Here is a 21,892-nt window from a genome sequence, read left to right on the forward strand (position 1 = left end):
TTTAAGATGAAGGAGCATATGCTATCGTGATGTCCAGGTTTAATATTTTATTCCATCTCCTATAATTAACCAACATTGTATGTTCAGAATGTGCAGAATTGAACAGAATTGAATTTATGCATAACTGAACAGAATTGCCTGTTCAGAATATGATACCACAATTGCTTAATGGTTAGACAGTCAGTGTACAGCACTGAATGTGAAGTGTGGTACATCTTTTGCTCTTCCCTTCAAAGATATGTTGTCCTTGTTTTCTATTCACGATTTAGAATTTTAAGATAATCTAATTTTAAGAACAGTAACTTAATCAAGTGAGCATGGAAATACATCTAAGGCCTAATCTCTTTTCCATGTTAACTGTCTGCTAATATTTTTTATTTTTCTTAAAAAAAAGCACTAAAAGACAAAAACAAACGCATAGACCAAAGGTTGCAATGAAAATATGATAATTACATAAAGATTTTTTAAACAAAACATTTTGGGGGAAAAAGACAAAAGCTAAGTCTAGTTGAATGAAGAGAAAGGCTAGGGATGTCATGATAGGAGTTTTCTAATATTTGAGTTCTCCAAAGCATCTGAGGGCAAGATTAGAAGTAACAGATGGAAACCTATCAAAGAGAAATTCAACCTAGAGCTAAGGAGAAATTTTCTGACAGTGAGAAAATTAATTAGTGGAACGGCTTGCCTTCAGAAGCTGTGGGTGCTCCAACTTTGAAGGTTTTTAAGAGACTGGACAGCTATTTGTCCAGAATGGTATACAGTCTCCTGCTTGGGCAAGGGGTTGGACTAGAAGACCTCCAAAGTCCCTCCTAACACTGTTATTCTGTAATCTCAATATTTGTCACCATCTCTCTTTTTCCCTCTCAAAAGTCATAATCTTTTCTATACTTTGGCTTCAATCTTATACAGGCTTGCCCTCTACTGCCCTCTGAGAGTAGGCAGAGGCAGGAGATGGATAAATTTGGGCAAGCACCATGACAACGACTACTTAAAGAAGAGCAGATGATCCAGGTTACCTTGGCTTGTACTTTGGTCCCTCAGGTCACAGCATTCTTTTTATTCTGTTTTTTTTTAAAAAAAAACCAAACACCTGAGGTCCAGCCAGCCAGCTGGGCATGCTCATTTTATTATTTTTATTTTTAATATATCTAATTATGCAATGACCAAGGTCATTAATTAGCTGCTCCACGGGCAGATGCCGGCATGCCCTTACTGTATTTTATTTCCCATTTCTTTTTAATTATTATTTAAGCATTTATTACTTTGAGTACAATGACTCTCACATAAACTGTAAGTAGGAACTAGCAATTCATGTGACTAAAATACTATTATTAGCACGGGTGGAATCAATCCACAGAACTGGAGGGTTTTCCAAGAGCCTTGCTGGAGACAAAGATTTACACGGCTTTTTTTTTTTAAGTATACTTATGCTTCACCTACTTCAAAAGTCTATAACAGCCTACACAGTTACTTACAATTCAATATCCCGAAAGGGGGTTTCTGATGTTTTGTCCTCATTTAAGAAACTATGAAATTCTTGCCTATCTTCCTAACTGCTGCTGTATCCAGTGAACCTGCCATTATGCACGGGCATTGTAGGAGTATATGATTGCACCGATAATTTGGACATTGATATATGCTAAATTTATGATGATCTTACTTAGATGCTATGCTTCCTGTTGTGATGAAGCCAACTTCTCATGTATCCACATAAGATCATCTAATATTATTTATCGTACAAACTCTGTCCATTTGAGAGTTAATTTCCCTCATTTCTAGATAGCTGCTAACATAGACAAAGAAACTTGACTGTAAAATACTGGATGTCTAATTGCAGTTGTTGTTGTTAGTTGCGAAGTCGTGTCCGACCCATCGCGACCCTATGGACAATGTTCCTCCAGGCCTTCCTGTCCTCTACCATCTTCTGGAGTCCATCTAAGCTCACGCCTACTGCTTCAGTCACTCCATCCAACCACCTCATTCTCTGTCGTCCCCTTCTTCTATTGCCCTCAATCTTTCCCAGCATTAGGCTCTTCTCCAGGGAGTCCTTCCTTCTCATTAGGTGGCCAAAGTATTTGAGTTTTAGCTTCAGGATCTGGCCTTCTAAAGAGCAGTCAGGGTTGATCTCCTCTAGGACTGACCGGTTTGATTGCCTTGCAGTCCAAGGGACTCGCAGGAGTCTTCTCCAGCACCATAGTTCAAAGGCCTCAATTCTTTGGCGCTCAGCCTTTCTTATGGTCCAACTTTCACTGCCATACATTGCAACTGGGAAGACCATAGCCTTGACTATCCGCACTTTTGTTGACAGGGTGATGTCTCTGCTTTTTAGTGTGCTGTCTAGATTTGCCATGGCTTTCCTCCCAAGGAGCAAGCGTCTTTTAATTTCTTGGCTACAGTCCCCATCTGCAGTGATCTTGGAGCCCAGGAAAATAAAATCTGTCACTACCTCCATTTCTTCCCCATCTATTTGCCAGGAATTGAGAGGGCCAGATGCCATGATCTTGGTTTTCGTAATGTTTAGTTTCAACCCAAGTTTTGCACTCTCCTTCTTCACCCGCAACAAGAGGCTCTTTAGTTCTTCTTCACTTTCTGCCATTAGAGTGGTATCATCTGCATATCTTAGGTTGTTGATGTTTCTTCCGGCAATCTTAATTCCAACTTTTGATTCATCTAGCCCTGCCTTTCTCATGATGTGCTCTGCATATAAGTTAAATAGGCAAGGCGACAGTATACAGCCTTGCCGGACTCCTTTCCCAATTTTGAACCAATCAGTGGTTCTGTGTCCAGTTCTCACTGTTGCTTCTTGGCCCGCATATAGATTTCTCAAGAGACAAATAAGGTGGTCTGGTAGGCCCATCTCTTTAAGGACTTGCCACAGTTTGTTATGATCCACACAATCAAAGGCTTTAGCATAGTCAATGAAGCAGAAGTAGATGTTTTTCTGGAACTCTCTAGCTTTCTCCATGATCCAGCGTATGTTGGCAATTTGATCTCTGGTTCCTCTGCCTCTTCGAAATCCTGCCTGTACTTCTGGTAGTTCTCGATCCACATACTGCTGGAGTCTAGCTTGTAGGATTTTAAGCATAACTTTACTAGCATGAGAAATGAGTGCAATGGTGCGATAGTTTGAACATTCTTTGGCACTGCCTTTCTTTGGAATTGGAATGTAAACTGATCTTTTCCAATCCTGTGGCCACTGTTGAGTTTTCCAAATTTGCTGGCAAATTGAGTGTAGCACTTTTACTGCATCGTCTTTTAAGATTTTGAATAGCTCAGCTGGGATACTGTCACCTCCACTAGCTTTGTTGTTGCTCAGCTTTTCTAAGGCCCACTTCACTTCACATTCTAGGATGTCTGGCTCGAGGTCAGTGACCACCTCATTGTGATTATCAGGGACGTTAAGCTCATTCTTGTATAGTTCTTCTGTGTAATTTTGCCACCTCTTCTTAATCTCTTCTGCCTCTGTTAGGTCCCTGCCATTTTGGTCCTTTATCATGCCCATTTTTGCATGAAACGTTCCTTTCATCTCTCCAATTTTCTTGAAAAGATCTCTGGTCCTCCCTATTCTATTGTTTTCTTCTATTTCTTTGCATTGTTCATTTAAGAAGGCATTCTTATCTCTTCTAGCTATTCTTTGGAATTCTGCATTTAATTGGGCATATCGTTCTTTTTCTCCCTTTCCTTTCGCTTCCCTCCTTTTCTCAGCCATTTGCAAAGCTTCCTCAGACAGCCATTTTGCTTTCTTGCATTTCTTTTTCTTTGGGATGGTTTTAGTTGCTACCTCTTGTACAATGTTGCGAACCTCTTTCCATAGTTCTTCAGGCACTCTGTCTATCAGATCTAATTCCTTAAATCTATTTGTCACCTCTACTGTATATTCAACAGGGATATGATTTAATTCATACCTGACTGGCCTAGCGCTTTTCCCTACTTTCTTTAATTTAAGCCTAAACTTTGCAACAAGAAGCTCATAGTCTGAGCCACAGTCAGCTCCTGGTCTTGTTTTTACTGACTGTATAGAGCTTCTCCATCTTTGGCTGCAGAGCATATAGTCAATCTGATTTCTGTGTTGACCGTCTGGTGATGTCCATGTGTAAAGCCGTCTCTTGGGTTGTTGGAAAAGAGTGTTTGCTATGACCATCGTATTCTCTTGACAAAATTCTATCAGCCTGTGCCCTGCTTCATTTTGTACTCCAAGGCCAAACTTGCCTGTTATTCCAGTTATCTTTTGGCTTCCTACTTTAGCATTCCAATCCCCCATGATGATAAGGACATCATTTCTGGGTGTTAGTTCTATAAGGTGCTGTAGGGCTTCATAGAACCGGTCAATTTCATCCTCTTCAGCACCGGTGGTTGGGGCATAGACTTGGACTACTGTGATATTGAATGGTTTGCCTTGGATTCGAACTGAGATCATTCTGTCATTTTGAGGGTTGTATCCCAGTATTGCTTTTCCTATTTTTTTATTGACTATGAAGGCTACTCCATTTCTTCTGAGGGATTCTTGCCCGCAGTAGTATACCTGATGGTCATCTGAATTAAATTCACCCATTCCTGTCCATTTTAGTTCGCTGATACCTAAGATGTCAATGTTTAGTCTTGTCATCTCTTGTTTGACCACGTCCAGCTTTCCTTGATTCATGGATCTTACATTCCAGGTTCCTATGGAGAAAAAATCTTTACAGCATTGGACTTTCCTTTCACCACCAGACATATCCACAGCTGAGCGTCCTTTCGGCTTTGGCCCAGTCGCTTCATTCTTTCTGGCGCTACTAGTACTAGCCCTCTGCTCTTCCCCAGTAGCATATTGGACGCCTTCCGACCTGAGGGGCTCATCTTCCAGTGTCATATCATTTTGCCTTTTGGTACTGTCCATAGGGTTTTCATGGCAAAGATACTGGAGTGGGTTGCCATTTCCTTCTCCAGTGGATCACATTTTGTCAGAACTCTCTGCTATGACCTGTCCGTCTTGGGTGGCCCTGCACGGCATAGCTCATAGCTTCATTGAATTACGCAAGCCCCTTCGCCACGACAAGGCAGTAATCCATGAAGGGTAATTGCAGTAGATCCAGGATATACGAGTATTTCAGGCAAAAGAGTGACAAAGATGTCCAGAAACTAGCAGAAGGACTTTTTATTTCTATCTGTTGCTGGACTGCTTTCCTTTTATATATATATATCTAACCTTAAATTAAAAGGGACATGGTGGCTCAGTGGGTTAGGACGCTGAGCTTGTCAATCAGATGGTCAGCAGTTTGGCGGGTCGAATCCCGAGTGCCGCATAACAGTGAGTGCCTGTTACTCGTCCCAGCTTCTGCCAACCTAGCAGTTCAAAAGCATGTAAAAATGCAAGTAGAAAAATAGGGACCACTACGGTGGGAAGGTAACAGCGTTCCGTGCGTCTTTGGCGTCTAGTCATGCCAGCCACGTGACCACGGAGACGTCCTTGAACAAGCGCTGGCTCTTCGGCTTTGAAACGGAGATGAACACCGGCTCCTAGAGTTGGAAACGACTAGCACACATGTGCGGGGGAACCTTTACCTTTACCTAACCTTAAATTTCCTATTTCTGTGAGCAGGTTCACACGGAACATGATCGGAATGGTACATCTGCACCATATATAGGAATGCATGTCCTTGTGGGGAACACGGTGAGTGGATCATCCAGCAAGCTTGCACCTAAACTCAGCGAGGCAAAGTGGTCAGTGAGAAAAGTTACAGGCTGTTAAAAACCATATAGCATAACCAACTTGGATTGTGGGAGAATTGAAGCAAACAGTTTGGCAGAGAGGGACTCTGAGTTACATACGGAGTCGGTTCGGTTCGGACAATTTACACACTTTGTGCAACTATTTTATTTTGCTCTTCCATTGTAGGCAAAGGAAGCAGTAAGATAAATGAAAGAACACAGCAGCCCCCTGGGATGCTGTGCCACATGGCCATGTATACGAAGCTTCTATCACAACAAAGAGTTGACTAAGCATACATATGCTTCTAATTTCATTTCATGCTTACCAGAGTACAAGGGAAAAATGTCCTACCTGAATCATCAGTGTAAAGGTTCATCTGTCCGAAGTTTGCATCCACATCACAGGCATTTGTTTCTTGCAAACTGACATCAGGTTCTGGCAGGTTGAATATACAAGCGCAAGAGTAAATGTCACGATGCACGGTTATTTTCTGCCTCCCTTGAACATGCTTTGCTGTTCAACGTAGCCCCTTTCCTTAATCTTAATTCTCTTTAAATAAGTAGATTTTTCTGTTAGTATAAGAGAGAGCTAGAAGCTGCTATGAAATGCTTAAAGCACATCTGAAAACTTAAGAATGTTGAAAGCCTTTTTTTTTCCTGTTTGTGTTTTCCGTGTGAATATCACTAGTTCGGACACTGGGAGACAAACGTGAATCATATTCAAGCCTATGAATCTCTCATGAGGAATCGAACATGAGGAATCAAAGTCTTAAACAGGTATATTTATATGTGCCTATTTCCATATGCATATCAATACAGAACTAGCAGTAGCACTTGGACTTATATACCGCTCCATAGCGCTTTACAGCCGGTCTAAGCAGAGTGAGCCTATTGCATATTGCCCCCAACAATCCCGACCTCAGAAGAATGGAAGGCTGAATCAACCTTGATCCAGTTAGGATCGAACTCCTGGCTGTGGACAGAGTTTGCCTGCAATACTGCGTTCTAACCATTGCGCCACCCATATCCAACTCCCTCCCTTTCTCTCTCTGTGTATTTCAGAATTGTTTTGTCCTTACCTTCTCTTTTCTAGAGCTAAAAGAGAAACACTTGTCCAAGGCAACCCAGCTGGTTTTGTGACCTAAAGTAGGACTACCACTCACAGTCTCCTGATTTATAGCCTCGTGCCTTAATCACCAGACCAAACTGGCTGTTTCTGATTTATATTGGGTAAGTCATAATTAGGCAGTGCAAAGAAGCCCCTTCCTTGAGACCATAATGTTAAATTTGTTTTATCTAACCCACATTTAACACAGAGATGCAATGGGATTTATTGTGGCTAAAAAACAGATTATGCAGCAGACGGAGCAGATCTTCCTAACAAAGATGAATAGAGTGCCACCTACTGATTCCAAAGGTATTTGAAGATGAATAATGTTCGAACTGAGAGGATCCTTGGCACTCTAACCTGATTAGGCAAAAGTATAAAATTGGGGTAAAAACCAGGGCCCTACTTTGCAAAATTCAACCTCAGCCAATGGCCTGATAAGGATGAAATTCATTCTTCCCTTCCAACAGGAGAAGATATGAGAGGGAAAAAATAAAATAAAAAAGGACTCTTTTAGAACAGGGGTGTCAAACTCGCAATGTCACATGACGTATCGCAACTTTTTCCCCATTGCCGGAGCTGGGGTGGGCACGGTTTTGGCATGACGCATCTGGCCCATGGGCTGGCAGTTTGACACCCCTGATTTCGAACAATGTCAATACCAGCAAAATACTGGGCTGGAAACAATAATTCAATCTCTTATTTATAAGATTAAGTACTTATATAATCCCTTACTTATTTTAGAAAACTTAAAAGGACTGATTGTGCAGTTGGAGATGAGAACAACATATTTAAATTAAGAACAGAGCACCTTCTCTTTCTTATTTAAACAAGCTCAGAATCCATTTATATACATTTCTTGGACAGACAAATGTAACTGAATCACAACAGGAATGACTCATGACTATGTTTCCAATGGGGGTGAGGGCGGGGAGGAAAGCAAAGTTATGTCTTCTCCTTCAGCAATGGAGGTGCTAGGAGATGCTCTGGACAGAGAAAGTTCACACCAATTAATTCTAACAGGGTGAAAATTAGACAATGATTAATTATGAAACGCACTTTCTTTGTAACTGTTGAGGAACTGATGAGGGAAATGGAGGGGAAACAACTTTTTTTTTGGAAAAGAGAAAAAAATAAAATAAAATTTCCTACATGTAGCCCGCAATGCATATGCTTTTTCTAGCTATGTATCCTCCTTCTCCCCAAAACACTTTTTGTCCTTTTCGTGATTGTGACATAGCAAGAGAGACACAGATTTTGAAAGCTATTTGTAATCAGGGCAGATAATATCAAGCTAGGCTGATAAGCATTCTGGCCGGTGTAGTGCAATTTCCTGGGAACTGATGCCACTGCTTCCTTCCCTATACCAATATTTTCACAGTGCAAGTAGCACACCACAACCAGAACTGGATCCTAATATAACACTCTTTATAAATAGCTGGAGTAGGGGGGAGGTATGGAGAGTGCAACCCTATTTTTTTGATTTTTAAATAAAATGCAAACTGCATGCATGTAAGTTATTGTAACCCAAGTAGGGTAGTTGGAAGCACCTAGCTAACCTTGGTTGAAGGGGGCAAACTTAAGCAGGGTTGGACCTACTTAGTACTTGGATGAGAGACTACTTGGATTAAAACCCAGGATGGCTGGTTAGCAAACAGCACTAGCAATAACACTTAAGACTTATATTCTGCTTCACAGTGCTTTACGGTCCTCTCTAAGTGGTTTACAGAGTCAGCATATTGCCCCCAACAATCTGGTTCCTCATTTTATTGACCTTGGAAGGATGGAAGGCCGAGTCAAGCTTGAGCTGGTCGGGACCAAACTGCTGGCAGTCTGCAGAATTAGCCTACAATACTGCACTCTAACCACTGGGCCATGCTGGTTCACCACTAGGCTACAGTTAGCCATAGTTAGGCTAGGAAGCTGAATAGTATCCCCAGAAATCTGAGTGTGCCCGTAAAATGTATGTACTTTCTAGCTGGTAACAATACGCTGTCTTAAATCAGAGGTCCGAGCTTTCCTAGAATATTATGAGCACTCTTGGGGTAAAGCAAGTTATTGGTTGAGACAAAAACATGACAAAACCAACCAGTATTTTGCCCTCATCATTAGCAGAATATGACTAATGTCGGTAACCAATACTTTCTATCTTGCTAAAAAGTTTTGTGTGAAAGCATCGATTGAAGATGGTGAGTGGCAAAAGTCAGTACTGCTGAACCCACTTGTTGACTGGCATGGCATATAGAACATTGTGAATTAGAAGGAAAGAGGAATATGAATGAAACAAAATAGATACAGGTAGTCCTTGACTTACAGCCATTCGTTTAGTGACTCAAGTGCGGCGCTGCTGAACAAAGGGCCTTATGACTGGTCCCCAAAGTTACAGCTCTTGCAATGCCTCAGTAGTCAAAATCAAAATTTGGGATCAAAATTTGGGTGCTTGGCATCCTCCCACACTTATGATTCCAGGGTGCCTCAATTTCCCCCACCAATCTATGCCCCTTTGGCTGTCCTGCCCTTGCTGGCTCTGCTGGCCTTTCAACCCACAGATGATTTTCACTGTCTTTTTTCTGCTATTGCTGACTAGGTGTCCCCAGACGGGCCCTTCATGAGCTGCTGGCTGTGCCAATCTTCTTCCTGAGAAGCAACCTGGAATTAAGGAGAAAGTTCCTAACCGTGTGGACAATTAACCAGTGGAACAGCTTGCCCTCAGAAATTGTGGGCGCTCCATCACTGGAGGTTTTTAAGAAGAGATTGGACAGGACTTCCGGTGGCTCCGCGGCGACAGAGACAGCCTTCCCGGGCTGCCCGCGGCTCAGCTGTTGTTTTTTCGCCCGAAACAGCGCCGATCAGCTGTTCGGGCGAATTTGAAGCCCCCTCCTCGGGAGAAGAGGAGGGGGTGAGCCCCCAGGTAGGGGTAGAGTTCTCCGGGGCCGCCTGAGCTTGGAGCTTGGGCGGCTGAAGGATTGAACTCCCCCGTAGCCTGGGCTGCTCCCAGCTGGCCAGCGTCTCTGCTCCGGATTTCATGGAGCAGAGCCAGGCGTCTGCGACCATCCCTGCTTGAAGGAGAGACTATGAAAGGAAAAGAGCAGGCAGAGCAGTACAAGAAGGAAAGATAAAGAGATGAAGAGGATTATTTTATCTTACTCTCAAGCTTGATGAACTTTGCTTAAAACTTAAAGTGAAAGTGCGTCACAATTGTAAGTAAAAGATGGCGGCTAAACCTCCCCCTAGAACTTTTCGGAGTGCTGGAAATTCTCCGGTGCAACAACAATCATTACTGCAGGCGTTGCATTCTCCTGATGTATTGACATCGAAGGATCTTGAAAAACATACCCAGTTAATTTTGGAGTCAATGGGTGTTAAATTTGCACAGATGGAGGAGAAATTGGAGAAATTGGAGCAGAGAATGGAAGAAAGGATGGAACAGAAACTTAGAGAGATGAAGGTAAACATTTTGTCCTCAGTGCATAAAGTAGCTAAATGTGTGGAGGTGCTGGATGATCAAGTGGAAGATTTGACTCAAAAGAATGCTATATTAGAAGCAAAAGTATTGGAAATTGAAGATTTAAAAGACAAAATGGATAACGAACAGAGTTTGGCTCAATTTTACCAGATGCAGTTTGCTGTTAGAATTAGAGGCCTAAAAGAGAATATTAAGGAAGATTTAAAGCAGCTGGTTTCTGAGGCTCTTGAGGGGGTATTGAACCATCCAGCATCTGAAATAAAACAAGGTATGGACAAAGTGTTTCGTGTGAATTCGTGGATTGCTAAGCAGAGAAAGTTGCCTAGAGATGTGGTGGTCTATTTTGTAAAAAGGGAAATTAGAGATGAAGTTATACAAGCTGCCTATGATACTAAAGTTGTGATTGCTGGTCAAGAAGTTTTGGTTCTAAAAGAAATTCCTCCAAAGATTTTAAAGAGAAGGAAGGACTTTATATTTCTTGTGCAAGAGCTCAAGCAAAGAGATATAAGGTTCAGATGGGAGATCCCAGCTGGGCTGAGCTTCATGTATGATGGCAAAAGGTACTGTTTGGGTACTGTGAAGCAAGCGTATGATTTTTACAACAATGTTTTAAAAGCAACCCCATCAACACTTCTGGAAGCTGTAGAGGGATCTGGAGAAGGAGAATGTCAAGAGGATGAAGATGGACAGATGGACGAGAAGGGTACAGGAGGAGATCAAGCTGCAACTCTTTTGGATGATCTTAGAGAACAGAGGGTGACGCGTGCTGCCTTAAAACGCTCAAAAAAGACTAAAAAATAAGACCAGTAGAAATCTATGGAACTTCCACAATATACTTATAGTCAAGTGGTAGTTGGGTTTTTAAGAGTCTTGGGACGTTATGTATGGTAACAGAATTTTCAATTTGGAATTAATGGATAATTAACTATAGAGGAAGAGGAAGAAAGTTTTGTGGGTTAATGCGGGTTAATTTGTGTAAGAATTATCTATTATAGCCTATTTTGGCTAGAGAGGTTAATAGGGATAGGAGCTTGTGGTGTGTAAGTGAGAATATGTCTAGGTAATAGTGAATTGTGGAAGAACATAGATGGGAATGATGTTAGTTTTCTTTTATTTTAGTTCATATATATTTAGTATTGTTAAGGATTGGCTTACTCTATATAAGCTAGAGAGTGATGGATTTTAGAGTTTATAATTGTTAGTATATGATTGTTTATGATTGCTTTTTAGATATATACCTTGTATTTTGCTCTGGGAAGTCGGGGGGGAGGGGGGGAGGAGGGGAAGTAGAGGGGGGGGCAGGGGAGGGAGGAGGGAGAGGGGGAGGGGGGGAGATAGGGGGGAGGTAGGGAGGGGAGGAGGGAGGGGGAAGGGGGGTTTTTCAAAGGAAAATTGTATTTTAAAACTTTTCAATAAAAAAAAAAAAAGAAGAGATTGGACAGTCACTTGTCTGAGATGGTATAGGTTCTCCTGCTTGAGCAGGGGGCTGGACTAGAAGACCTCCATGGTCCCTTCCAGCTCTATTCTATTTTTCTTCACTGTCCTACCCCTTGTGCAAATTGCACATGGCTTTGTCTAAAATGTGTGCAGACTTCTCATGAGGTTTTGGAAGGCAGGCATATGAAAGATGGTTGTAGCTGCTTTGGGGGACAAAGAAGGACCCGTTCTTTTTACTCTCAGAGAGTAGAGGAAGAACACAAAACTAGTCTTAGTGCTTTCATGGTGCACATCATTACTTCCTGAAAAGTTTGGGACCCAATGTCTTTCATATGAGGAAGATTTGGCACAGATTTAGTTAAACTGATTATATCAGAGGACAGCAAACTTTTCAGACAGAAAACACCATGAAGTGATTTTACCTAATATTGTGCACGCTTTCCTCCCAAAATGTTGAATTGGAGGAAAACAGTTTTTGGGCTCCTTTAATTAAAAATTCTTGGAGAACCCTGAATGCCCTCTAGTGTATCATATATGTAATAGCATCCACACTTACAATATTACTGATCAGTTATACAAACTATGGATAAAAACACAGGTAGATGACAAATCACCTGAAATTGCAAGGAGATCTTCAAATGATTTTTCTGATGCATTCTTCTCATCCTCTGGAGTTTCTTGTAATTCAATTCTTGGCTGCAGATTCTCCACAGCTTCAGAACTTGGTGCCTCATACATTTCATTTGATGAATCACAGGCTCCATTTACGCCTTGTTCTGTTCAACCAAAATAAAAAGTTGCAACCCATAACTGAAGCTTATTCATTTAAATAACCGCTCAATTAATGACCTACAAAAAAAAGATGGACTTCAGTTTCCAATATGCAATTTGGGATGTACTCAGGGCTAAACTGAAAGAAATCTTGGAAATTCTATGATCAGAATATGTCCATCTGTCACTGGCTGTCCTTATTCATATATGCAAAGCACAGGAGCAAGAATCAATTTTTTGAAAGTAGAGAATTTTCAGAAGGCTTGAAGCTTTAAAGTGTAGCTTTAAAGATGAGGAGAAAAACAGAAATCAGACCATGGACCATGACAACTCAGAGAAATTAAGTCCCACTGAAATAAGCCTGTAGCCAATAAAAAATAGATCTACTAACAACTTTCAATGTTTTTAGTGTACCTTATTCCTAAGTAAATGTAGAAACAAAGAAAGTAAGTAATAATCTCCAACACAATATCATCAGAATCTAACAATATATAAAAATACAGGTAGCCCCTAACTTAAGGGACACGGTGGCTCAGTGGGTTAGGACGCTGAGCTTGTCGATCAGAAGATCGGCAGTTTGGCAGGTCGAATCCCGAGTGCCGCGTAACAGAGTGAGCACCTGTTACTCGTCCCAGCTTCTGCCAACCTAGCAGTTCGAAAGCACGTAAAAATGCAAGTAGAAAAATAGGGACCACTACGGTGGGAAGGTAACAGCGTTCCGTGCACCTTTGGCGTCTAGTCATGCCGGCCACATGACCACAGAGACGTCCTTGGACAAGTGCTGGCTCTTTGGCTTTGAAACGGAGATGAGCACCGGCCCCTAGAGTCGGAAACGACTAGCACGCATGTGCCGGGGGAACCTTTACCTTTAGCCCTTAACTTACCATCATAATTGGGATCAGAACTCCTGTTGCTAAGCAAGACGATCATTAAGCAAGCCATGCCCAACTTCACAACCTCTTCTGCTACAATCATTAATTGACTCATATGGTCGTTAAAATAAATCATGTGGTCATTGGCAAAGCCAGCTCTCCTCACAGATTGTACCTGTTGGAAACTGGCTGGGAAGGTCAAATGATCATGTCACACTGGGATGCCGCAAACCATCAGTTATACAAACTATGGATAAAAACACAGGTAGATGACAAATCACCTGAAATTGCAAGGAGATCTTCAAATGATTTTTCTGATGCATTCTTCTCATCCTCTGGAGTTTCTTGTAATTCAATTCTTGGCTGCAGATCCTCCACAGCTTCAGAACTTGGTGCCTCATACATTTCATTTGATGAATCACAGGCTCCATTTACGCCTTGTTCTGTTCAACCAAAATAAAAAGTTGCAACCCATAACTGAAGCTTATTCATTTAAATAACTGCTCAATTAATGACCTATAAAAAAAGATGGACTTCAGTTTCCAATATGCAATTTGGGATGTACTCAGGGCTAAACTGAAAGAAATCTTGGAAATTCTATGATCAGAATATGTCCATCTGTCACTGGCTGTCCTTATTCATATATGCAAAGCACAGGAGCAAGAATCAATTTTTTGAAAGTAGAGAATTTTCAGAAGGCTTGAAGCTTTAAAGTGTAGCTTTAAAGATGAGGAGAAAAACAGAAATCAGACCATGGACCATGACAACTCAGAGAAATTAAGTCCCACTGAAATAAGCCTGTAGCCAATAAAGAATAGATCTACAAACAACTTTCAATGTTTTAGTGTACCTTATTCCTAAGTAAATGTAGAAACAAAGAAAGTAAGTAATAATCTCCAACACAATATCATCAGACTCTACCAATATATAAAAATACAGGTAGCCCCTAACTTAAGGGACGCGGTGGCTCAGTGGGTTAGGACGCTGAGCTTGTCGATCAGAAGATCGGCAGTTTGGCGGGTTGAATCCCGAGTGCCGCGTAACAGAGTGAGCACCTGTTACTCGTCCCAGCTTCTGCCAACCTAGCAGTTCGAAAGCACGTAAAAATGCAAGTAGAAAAATAGGGACCACTACGGTGGGAAGGTAACAGCGTTCCGTGCACCTTTGGCGTCTAGTCATGCCGGCCACATGACCACGGAGACATCCTCGGACAAGTGCTGGCTCTTTGGCTTTGAAACGGAGATGAGTACCGGCCCCTAGAGTCGGAAACAACTAGCATGCATTTTACCTTTAGCCCTTAACTTACCATCATAATTGGGATCAGAACTCCTGTTGCTAAGCAAGGCCATCATTAAGCAAGCCATGCCCAACTTCACAACCTCTTCTGCTACAATCATTAATTGACTCATATGGTCGTTAAAATAAATCATGTGGTCATTAGGCAAAGCCAGCTCTCCTCACAGAGTGTACCTGTTGGAAACTGGCTGGGAAGGTCAAATGATCATGTCACACTGGGATGCCGCAAACCATCATAAAATACATACTTGGTTGCCAAGCGCCCAAATTTTCATCAGGTGACCATGGGAACGCAAGTGTGAGCACAAGTCATAAATCACTGCTTTCAGGCCTGTTGGAACTTCAAATGGCCACTAAACAAATGGCTGTAAGTTGAAGACTATCCGTAAGCCTAGGTCAGAAGTGATTCAGTTTATTTTGATTCAAGACTGCTCAATTATTATTATTTTTTTATTGAAAAGTTTTACAATACAGTTTTCCTTTAAACCCCCCCCTTCCCCCACCCTCCTCCCCCGCTACCTCCCCCCTACCTCCCCCCCTCCCTCCTCGCCCCCCTCCCTCCCCCCCCTCGCCCCCTCCCCCCCCCCCCGACTTCCCAGAGCTAAATACAAGGTATATATATATATAAAAAAGCAATCATAAACAACCATATACTAACAATTACAAGTTCTAAAATCCATTACTCTCTAGCTTGTATAGGATAAAACAAGCCTTAGCAATATTAAATATATATAAGAAACTAAAATAGAAAAAAGAAAAAACAAAGCGAAGGAAGACTTATTCGAATGCTACATAAAACTTCTTAACCCTATACTTGTTCTGGATAAACTCAATCCATTTTCTCCATTCCATAATATAATGTTCTTGCGAATGATCTTTCAAATAGGCCGAAATCTTCACCATCTCTGCCAGGTCGGAAACCTTTAAAATCCACTCTTGTATAGTCGGCAGTTCCTCTTTCTTCCAATATTGACCTATCAAAAGTCTTGCTGCCGTAACTAAGTTCAGCATCAGCTTGGAGTCCACAACTGTAGCGTCAACAATTATTCCCAACAAAAAAAATTGTGGGCAAAACTTTATCCTCCGTTTAAAAACCTTCTGCATATTCCACCAGACTTTTATCCAAAAAGCCTTAACCTTTTTACAAGTCCACCATATGTGAAAATATGTTGCATCTTCATCACCGCACCTCCAACATTTAGGCTGATAATTCGGATACATACTTGCAAGCTTTTTAGGGTCTAAATGCCATCTATAAAACATTTTGTAAAAATTTTCTCTTAAATTTTGAGCTTGTGTAAATTTTACATTCCTCACCCAAATCTTTTCCCAGGTATCCATTGTAATAACTTCCTGAATGTTTTGGGCCCATTTTATCATGCAATCCTTAACCAGCTCTGTTTCTGAATCGATCTCTATCAATGCAAGATATATCCGTTTAATATGTGCTGGTCCCTGATTTCTAATTTGCTTTATCAAGTTTTCATCAGTCATTACAAATCCATTTTTCTGGTCTTCTTTCCACCTGGCCCGTAACTGAATATATTGAAACCAAGTTTGAACAACCTTCTCTTCTCGCAAGAAATTATATGATTTCAGGCACCAAACATTCCTTTCCAAACTTAAAATTTCCTTGTAAGTAGTCTCATCGTGTTTGAAACCAGCATGTATATTTTCTATTGCGTGTTTTGGAATTGCCCACAATGGTATCTTGCTGCTTAACTTGTATCTGTACTTCTTCCAAACTCTTAGCAATGCCTGTCTTAAAATATGCATCCTAAACACGGAATCTACCTTCTTATCATACAACAAATATGCATGCCAGCCAAACAACAAATCATGGCCCTCAAGATTTAATAACCTCGGTTGCGTCAAATTAATCCAATCGCTTATTCCTACTAATGCAGCAGCTTCATAATATAATTTAAGATTAGGCAATTTAAGGCCACCTCTCTCACGAGTATCCTGCATAATCTTAAGTTTAACTCGTGGCTTTTTCCCTGCCCAGACAAATTTATTGATACCACGCTGCCATTCCTCCAAATTAGAATCTTTCTTAAGAATCGGTATCATTTGAAATAAGAATAAAAATTTGGGCAGGACATTCATTTTCACTGCTGCAATCCGTCCCAACAAAGACAATTGCAATTTTTCCCAACTCTCCAATTCTTTTTGAATTTTCCCCCATAGTTTTTCATAATTATTTTTATATAGCTTTGTATTAGAGGGCGACAAAGTCACCCCCAAATATTTAACCCTTTTAACAATCTCAAATCCAGTTAATCCTTCTAAGAGAGCCTTCTGTGAAACTGTCATATTTCTAGCCAAAATTTTAGTTTTCTGTATGTTTACTTTAAATCCAGAAACCTTCCCATATTGTGTTATTATCTCCATCAGGTCCACAACAGAGTTCTCTGGCTGGGTCACTGTAACAACCAGATCATCTGCAAATGCTCTCAATCTATAGTCCTGATCTCCGACTTGTATCCCCTTAATTTTTTCCGAATTCCGAATCTTAACCAATAATATCTCTAATGTTAACACAAATAACAAGGGCGATAAGACTGCTCAATTATTTTCCTGTTAAAAATGTAAGCCAATCATATTTGAAACGTACAGTTATGCTTCTAGGTTTACGTAGGCCGTGCAAAATTATTTCCTTTGGACATAAGCACACCATCAGCACTCAAACATTTATCAAAACATGAACATACGCCAAATGAAATTATATTATTACCATTTGGGTGCCCGCTTATGTAAGCAGCCATGTTTGCATGACCAGCTTCACGCAGGGCTTCTAGAAAGGGTGAGAGCCATTCTTTCTTCTGTATTATCCTATAGAGCATTTCTCTCACTGCTGCTTTATTCCCCTGCATTTTGTTTTCAACAATTACCTGTTTAGGAAAAATAAAGAGGCAAAAGAAACATTTTGGTAAGACGCTTCACAATGCGTATTAATATTTTTTTGCAGTCTGCGATTTAAAACCACAACATGTCAATTCTACAGCGAACCTGGCTGCAGCCATTTCCTTCATTCTAAGTTGCCACAGGATGGGGGGTGGGGGTGGGGGTGGAGAGGATTTCTACTAGTCAAAACATTTTACTGTCCTGTGGGACAGGTTAGAAGTCCCACAAAACTTTTCTATTGGGGAATGTAGCTGATTGCACAGCTGTGGGGTGGGAAGTTCAACTGTGTAATATTGTTGCTTTCTGAAAGGAACTTCAGACTTGGTTTCACTTTTGACCATGCCAATACTATGTAACCAATAAACATGTTCTTTGAAGAAATCTCAAGCCTTGGAGTTCTGATTTATTTGGTCTTGTCTATCGGAACCATGACACAATGTCTGTCACTAAGAGAGGTGGACATTAGAGTTGTGCCTGATTTGACAACCATTTTGCCACATCGTCAAGTGAATCATGGGGTTATTAAGTGAATCACGTGATTGTTAACGAATCCTGCTTCCCCATTAACTTTTCTTGTTGGAAGCTGTTTGGGAAGATTGTAAATGGCAATCATGTGAACCTGGGATGCTGCCATTGCTGTAATTATGTGCTGGTTGGCAAGTGCCCAAATTTTGATCACATGACCGTGAGGATGCTGCAATAGTCATAAGTCACTACTATCAGCACCACTCTCACTTTGAATGGTTACTAATGGTCACTTGTTTAGCCATACTTGGGACTGGCAACTTGGTCATTAAGTGGTCGCTAATTGTGACCATGCTTATGATCTTGCTTCCCCTGACCTTTGCTTTATAGACCTTCAAAGGTCTTAAATGCCAGGATTCATCAGAAAGTTGCTTTTTCATCATCCCTGTTAACTGTGGATATTTGCTAAGCAAGGCCATTGCTAAACGAGGACTACCTTTATATGCTACTCCCTGTGATTTCAAAGAGTTATACTTAAAACAATTTCCAGTTCTCTTCTGAGCAGCATTTGTCAACTCAAGCTCTACTAGGTGACCTATAAGAAAGAAGCAAAGTCAGAGAATATTCAAGGCAGACTCCTTGCCATAGCAGCAGTCTGATTCTTTTTGATTTCCCTCACTGTTGCTGCCAGGAACTGCTGAGCTAGAACTCTCTGGCTCCAAAAACCAGGAAAGACATGGTGAGTTTCTTCTAAGCAGTTTCCTTTTTGGTTACACACCCATAGACAGAAATCTTGCCCCAACTAAAGCAAACTACTTGCATCATATACTCTGAGAACTTCTAAGGAGAAGCTGTCTGGACCAGAGGTCCCCAGTCTTTTGGGCACCAGTGGAGAGAGGTTTTTCTGCAGACTGGAGGGTGCATGGTTTTGTGCGCTGCCTGCATCTCACAGATGGGACTTTGCTTGTTTGTGCAACCTGGTTGTGGCAAGCCGTGGCCTGGTACTGGTCCATGGACCAGGGGTTATGGACTCTCTTCCTCCCAAACAAACTATCTAAACTTTGCTGTCTCTTATTCCTCTGGAAGGCAGCCCCTCACTCCTGAGAATCCAGACTATATTCCACCAACAGAACCATAGTCAGATATACAGTAATAAGCAGTAACGGTGCAGCAATAAAGCTCCAGCATACACATTTTATAAAGACATCAACAATCCCTTAGGGAATAGTAGTACAGTCTTGTTAATTTGCTATTCCCCCCCCCCCCCCCGGCCTTGAGTTGGCAGAAAAGAACACGCCTGCCCTTACAGCTTTTAAATTAGGATAGGTTAAGAGAAGGGATAGTCCTCAACTTACAACCACAACTGAGCCCAAAATTTCTGTTGCTAAGTGAAACAGTTTTAAGTGAGTTTTGCCCCATTTTACAACCTTTCTTGCCAGAGTTAAGTGAATCACTGCAGTTAAGTTAGTAACATGGTTGTTACTAATGGTCTGGTCTCTTGACACCGTTTCCCCTTCAGCTGCTCCTTTTTCTTAAGCATGCCTGGGTTTTAATTGCCCTTTTTGAATTTTTGAATTCCACTTTTTACAACCTCTTGATTTATGACTATTGACCTATGTTATAATCCCTTGCTAAACTTTTATAATTCTTTTCTTTCTTCTCTTTCATTGTTTACGATTAAATTTAAAATTATATTTATTATCGTATGAAAGTTGTGGTGAGGCCCACATCTACACAGGATTATAAATCTTTCTTTCTTTCTTTCTTTCTTTCTTTCTTTCTTTCTTTCTTTCTTTCTTTCTTTCTTTCTTTCTTTCTTTCTTTCTTTCCTTCCTTCCTTTCTAAGGGACACTTGCAGTGGTGGGATTCAAATATGTGAACAACCGGTTTGTGGATGCCACTTCCAGAAGTCCATTCTGGGCCTGGGCAACAAAAAATTAGCTACCGGCTCTGCCGAAGTGGTGCGAACTGGCTGAATCTCACCACTGGACACTTGATATTAATCTCTTAATTTTTAATGGGAAATTTCCCATTTCTTTAACTCTGGGGGGGGGAAATATTTCCCTGTGGAAACTCTTACTTATCTGCTTCTCTTGTCCTTGAAGAGAGACAAATTATTTTGGCAGACAACTGAAAAAAGAATGCTCTTTAACCAACAGGTTGTATTTGAAAATGAAAAAAAAAAAAGGTTAATAATGGTTCTGCGAATCCAAGATGACATCCAAAAGCAGTATCTGTTGCTGTTAGATGTGAAGAAGAAAGCGTTTGCCAGAAAAGATTGAAAAGAATATGAATACAGGAAATTCCAAGATAATGGATATGATGAAGGATGGACTGGACTTTCTTCTCAAGAGAAATGTTGTGCCGTCAAGGAGAATTATTCAACAATGGATGTTGCAGATATATTTACAACAGAAACCTATGAACTTTGGAAATGAGATGCTGTTGTTAGTAAAGTTCCCAATTAAAAATATAAGGAAAGGTTTCACTATTAGGAACCAAAGGAGGATATTTGACCTGGGACTTAGAGATAATGATTGGGATGATTTGTAGCAAGTAAGAAACCATGTAGACTTTCTATGAGTAAATTACAATAGATGGTTAACGGAATGCTTTGAATTTTAACTTTGTTATTTAACCTGTTATCAGGGACGCGGTGGCTCAGTGGGTTAGGACGCTGAGCTTGTTGATCAGATGGTCGGCAGTTTGGCGGGTCGAATCCCGAGTGCGGCGTAATAGAGTGAGCGCCTGTTACTCGTCCCAGCTTCTGCCAACCTAGCAGTTCGAAAGCACGTAAAAATGCAAGTAGAAAAATAGGGACCACTATGGTGGGAAGGTAACAGCGTTCCGTACGCCTTTGGCATCTATTCATGCTGGCCACATGACCACGGAGACGTCCTCGGACAAGCGCTGGCTCTTCAGCTTTGAAACGGAGATGAGCACCGGCCCTTAGAGTTGGAAACGACTAGCACACATGTGCGGGGAAACCTTTACCTATTTAACCTGTTAACTATTATTTTCTTTTACATATGGAATGTATGACAGATCAGTAAGGATGTAAACAGTTGTACAAGCTTATAAACTTTGGAACTGTTTTGCAAGGGGTGGGGGGAAGCTATTACTATTGCAATAGTTTTGTCAGTGTTCAACTAGGGGGGATAATATGTGTTTTTGTTATTTTTTTAATTCATATGTTTTCAATGTTTTGTTTTGTTTTGTCTCTTAATTTTTTTTCTTTCAGACTTTGAGTTTTAATTTTTTTGAATAAAATAAAGTTGATTAATAAAATAAGTATGAAAAACAGTCATATGTCATTTTTTCAGGGCTGTTATAATTTTGAACGGTCACTAAGCAAAATGGTTGTCAGTCAAGGACTACGTGTAGCAATTCCTTTGGAAATGTTTTCTTTTGCATGAAACTCACTTGCTGGCAGGAAAAAAAAACCTCAGCTCCATTTCTTACATTGTAGCAGGGCATGGATGAGCATAGACAAGTGCCTGGAATGAAGGTTTAACCACCATTCAAGTTGCCCGAGTGACACTTTGCATCACGGGTATATTGATCTTCATAAATGTAAGGAGTAAATGCTTTCTGAAGCCTTACTCTTTGTCACAAAATGGGTGTGTACAGGAGAAGGCAAGTGACAAATTGTGCATTACGATAGATAGGGTAATGTGCAATATTGTGATCCAAGAATGAAAATGTCATGAAGTTTTGGCAACATGGTGATTAGGAGCAGAATTCTATGGCCATGGAGCCTTCATGTTTGCGAGTGTAAACTTCAAAATCCTCTTTGTGCATAATTGATTGTTGGCCAGCCCCACTGTTAACTGTCTCGGTTAAGAAATAGGAAAAATAAACAAATACACTACCCAGAGCCAC

General features: G+C 40.9%; 1 protein-coding gene and 1 long non-coding RNA gene across 3 annotated transcripts in view; one reads left to right on the plus strand and one right to left on the minus strand.

Moving 5' to 3' along the window:
* Positions 1 to 20,062, plus strand: part of LOC310631816 — a 263,229-nt gene extending 243,167 nt beyond the window's left edge. Inside the window, exon 2 of the long non-coding RNA XR_014490721.1 lies at positions 19,354 to 20,062. This is a non-coding gene — a long non-coding RNA (uncharacterized lncRNA). The remainder of the gene's footprint in view (positions 1 to 19,353) is intronic.
* IFIH1 (interferon induced with helicase C domain 1) overlaps positions 1 to 21,892 on the minus strand; it is a 52,300-nt gene that overhangs the window by 29,020 nt on the left and 1,388 nt on the right. The window contains exons 2-5 of one of the 2 annotated variants that reach the window (XM_083348518.1): positions 17,376 to 17,532; positions 13,624 to 13,785; positions 12,314 to 12,475; positions 6,041 to 6,124 (exon numbers count right to left, since the gene is read on the minus strand). In XM_083348518.1, the coding sequence (XP_083204644.1) occupies positions 6,041 to 6,124; positions 12,314 to 12,475; positions 13,624 to 13,785; positions 17,376 to 17,532 (565 nt within the window). The remainder of the gene's footprint in view (positions 1 to 6,040; positions 6,125 to 12,313; positions 12,476 to 13,623; positions 13,786 to 17,375; positions 17,533 to 21,892) is intronic. The other variant, XM_083348519.1, reaches the window with a different exon arrangement.

This window comes from Vipera ursinii, assembly GCF_947247035.1.
Source record: "Vipera ursinii genome assembly, chromosome: 1".
In the NCBI taxonomy this organism is placed as follows: domain Eukaryota; kingdom Metazoa; phylum Chordata; class Lepidosauria; order Squamata; family Viperidae; genus Vipera; species Vipera ursinii.